This window comes from Cupressus sempervirens, chromosome 9 (assembly GCF_028749045.1).
Source record: "Cupressus sempervirens isolate cs-2001-9-10 chromosome 9, ASM2874904v1, whole genome shotgun sequence".
In the NCBI taxonomy this organism is placed as follows: domain Eukaryota; kingdom Viridiplantae; phylum Streptophyta; class Pinopsida; order Cupressales; family Cupressaceae; genus Cupressus; species Cupressus sempervirens.
The window spans coordinates 821,414,763-821,418,154 of record NC_143126.1 but is presented as its reverse complement, the minus strand read 5'-3'; the positions used below and the strand labels follow the sequence as shown (position 1 = coordinate 821,418,154).

The window sequence follows — 3,392 nt, the reverse complement described above, 5'->3', positions numbered from 1 at the left end:
CAAAATAAAAAATGCCAAAATATCTATTTGAGCTTTATGGCCTTTCAATTCCCAGATCAGATTTGCTCCCGGGGTTCATGACATTTTAACCTAAAAGGCAGCCGCGTTGACCGCCGCCAGTAGGTACGCGAAGCACGACTGTACCGGCAGCAGCACTTCCACGTAAGCCCTAGGCGTACATCTTCCCGTTCCCCATGCCCTTCCACCGGTTACCGTACAAACCCCTCTGCGGAGGCCGGGCTACAGTAACGCCACGTGTTATGCCCTATCCACTTGTCCCCCGTGAAGTAAAAGCAAACATGAAAAATCAGTGCGGTAAGAGTGGCGGGGCCCTGAAATCAAAAGCTTCTGTTTACCATAAACAATATGGAAGGAAGCGAAAATAAAACTAGGTGCAAGAGGCATTTTTGTTGTTGAGCTTCAAGTTGCTATTTCCTTGTGCTGGAATGGGCGGTTTTTCAGACGGGCGGTTTTTGGTGATTAGTGGTTTCTCTGTTCAGAGCCTTGGTTTCTGGTGAGTCCAGCGTTTTGTTGCCTATTTTTTGTTTTATTGCGCAGTGACTGTTGCGGAAATAATGGGTACACAGATTTCGGCAGCTTTGTGAAAGGTGGTTTTGAGGGTTTGGTTATGAAGTTGCCGGTCTTGTAGAGCGGATTCATAAGGGCTGTTTTGGGTTTTTCTGGTGTTGGATGGGATTTAGGAGAGCGGTTTTCTAAGGGTCGTTTTGGGTGTTTTTTTTGTTTCATATGAGATTGATGATGATGAAAAGACTGTTTTGTGTGATGTTGTGTGCTGTTGTTATTGTTGTTGTCGGGGGTTCTAAGGAGAGGATTTGGCTCGATGGAGTTTACACATAGATTTGGTTTCTATCAAACTTATGACATCATCAACAAAAAACTTAAAGAGGAAAAGAGCAACAGATCGGACCGGGGAAGAGAAGAATGGGCACTTATTTGGCCAAAACTGGAATCAGATCTGCCAGCTTGCGTTGTGAATCGAGGTGGATTCAGTTTTTAAATGTGGATTGAGTTTTTGTTGACTTGGATTTGAAGTCTGTGGATGAGGTTTAGTTGAATTGGTTGTAAAGTCTGGATGGGGTTTTGTTGAATTCGGCTCTGAGTGCACAACCCTCTGGTATTATATGTGGTTACAGGATTTTATCATGAGAATTTTGAAATAATAGCTGTTTGCACTCTTACTGCACCTGAACCCTCACGATTTATGTTTCCAAATACATCTGATCTAGAGTGATACCCACTGCTTCAGTAACAAGCTGCCGTTTTATTTCGTATTCCTAAAATCTTTGTTCAGAAATACTCCCCTCTTGCCCACTTTTGTCCTAGACAAGTCTGCCAATATCAGTCAACTATGCTCGATATCCCGTCCTCAAAATTTTGATTACTGCTGCTCAACAGTGCTCACATTTCATGTTCTTCAACGTCTTTGTTCTATCGTCATCTTCACACTTTCCGTCCCTGGTTGCCTTATTTGCTCTAGATCAAGTTCCTATGCCCTGATTGCGTTTGTGCTATTGCGATTCTACAAGTTTACATCAGCTTCGTTTCTGCCACGCAGGATCTACGTTGACGAACTTTCAGGGTTTTATTGGGGTTCGGTTTGAAAAGAGAGATTCGAGTTTTGTAAATATGATGACGGTAAAGGTCTGTTTGAGGAGTTTGCAAAAATCACCGGCCATATCCAGCTCTTGCTGAGGTTTTAAGCTCAGACTCGGGTTGTTTAACTTTATATTACAGGTCAGTTTATCTGGTGGTGTATGAACGGGCACCATCATAGGCACCTTGATGGTTTTCTTGTTTATACCGTAGGGTCAGATCTCTAGGGAAAGTTGAATCAAGTTTGAGATTTGCAAAGATGAGCCTCAGAGCGTCTCAGCAGCCTGCAGCAGACATCCGTCTGCCTGCAGACATAGATTGGGAAATGCTAGATAAATCAAAATTCTTCATTCTTGGGGCAGCTTTGTTTTCGGGAGTATCGGCGGCACTCTATCCAGTAGTTGTTCTTAAGACTAGGCAGCAGGTTTCATCGACACACCAGTCATGTATGAGTGTTGGGGTGAACATTTTACGCCATGAGGGTTTTACAGGCATGTACAGAGGCTTTGGAACTTCACTAATGGGGACAATACCAGCTCGCGCTCTCTACATGAGTGCACTTGAGATCACTAAGAGCAATGTGGGCAACACTGCGGTTCGGCTGGGGCTTTCAGAACCTGTAGCAGTAGCTGTTGCAAATGCCGCAGCTGGCTTGAGCGCATCCATGGCTGCACAATTGGTTTGGACTCCTGTTGATGTTATTAGTCAGAGGTTGATGGTACAAGGTGGGCAGAGCATGTCTCAAAGATCCACAAATTACAGTGGTGGAATCGATGCTTTCAGAACTATCATTAAGACGGATGGATTGCGAGGGTTGTACAGGGGTTTTGGCATGTCAATTCTCACCTACGCACCATCCAATGCCCTCTGGTGGGCCTCGTACAGTATGACACAGCGGATGGTGTGGGCAGGCCTTGGTTATTGCAGAAAGAGAGAAGAACAGAACAAAGAGTCATTTGCCCCAAGTTCAAAAATGGTCATTGCTGTTCAAGGATTGAGCGCTGCCATGGCTGGGGGTGTGTCTGCACTAGTAACAACTCCTCTCGACACCATCAAAACAAGGCTGCAAGTTCTTGAAGGTAAGGAAAATTGTCGACCCACTATAAACCAAACTGTCAAAACACTCTTGAAAGAGGGAGGATGGACAGCTTGTTACAGAGGCTTGGGCCCAAGGTGGGCAACCATGTCAATGTCAGCAACCACCATGATTACAACTTATGAGTTTCTTAAGCGAATGTCAACTAAGCCACAAGAAGAGTTGAATCTCAAAACAAATTAGAGATGCCAGATACATGGGAAATTAACTAGAGACGTAACTCAAGCCAAATGCTTAAGTATGCCAGGTCAATCAGAAATAGAATTTACTCTCATGTTACAAAATCTGGCTTACGCTAATGGAGCCCTAGTGGTCAAGTAAAATGAACAGACTATTAGTCTACTATATATTAGGAACAGTCTGTATGTGCAACACCTACATGTTTTTAAAGCAGAGGCCACCTTTTTAAGCTTGGTTGTTTGTAGCTGTAAATTGACAAATCATTTTGTAAATTATCTCCTCTCCTATGACCTGGTCATAGAAAGATATGTGCATTTCTCTGGAATTTCTGCTGTCGCATTAATTGGTTGATTATGCATATAATTTTTATTTTTTTAAGTTGAGGAGTTGTCAGACCAGGTTTTTACCTTTCCCAAGAAATGAGGCATTTATTTCTGTGCGCATTGTAATCAAGCTTTTAAGCTTTTTTAAAGAAATAATATCATGATGTACTGTAATCTAA

General features: G+C 43.1%; 1 protein-coding gene across 1 annotated transcript; it reads left to right on the top strand.

Moving 5' to 3' along the window:
* The first annotated feature begins 340 nt into the window (after positions 1-340).
* Positions 341-3,392, top strand: LOC149541216 (uncharacterized). The gene has a single exon (XM_089802223.1). It carries the CDS (start codon positions 1,874-1,876, stop codon positions 2,891-2,893), a length of 1,020 nt encoding a protein of 339 aa, XP_089658349.1. The 5' UTR covers positions 341-1,873; the 3' UTR covers positions 2,894-3,392.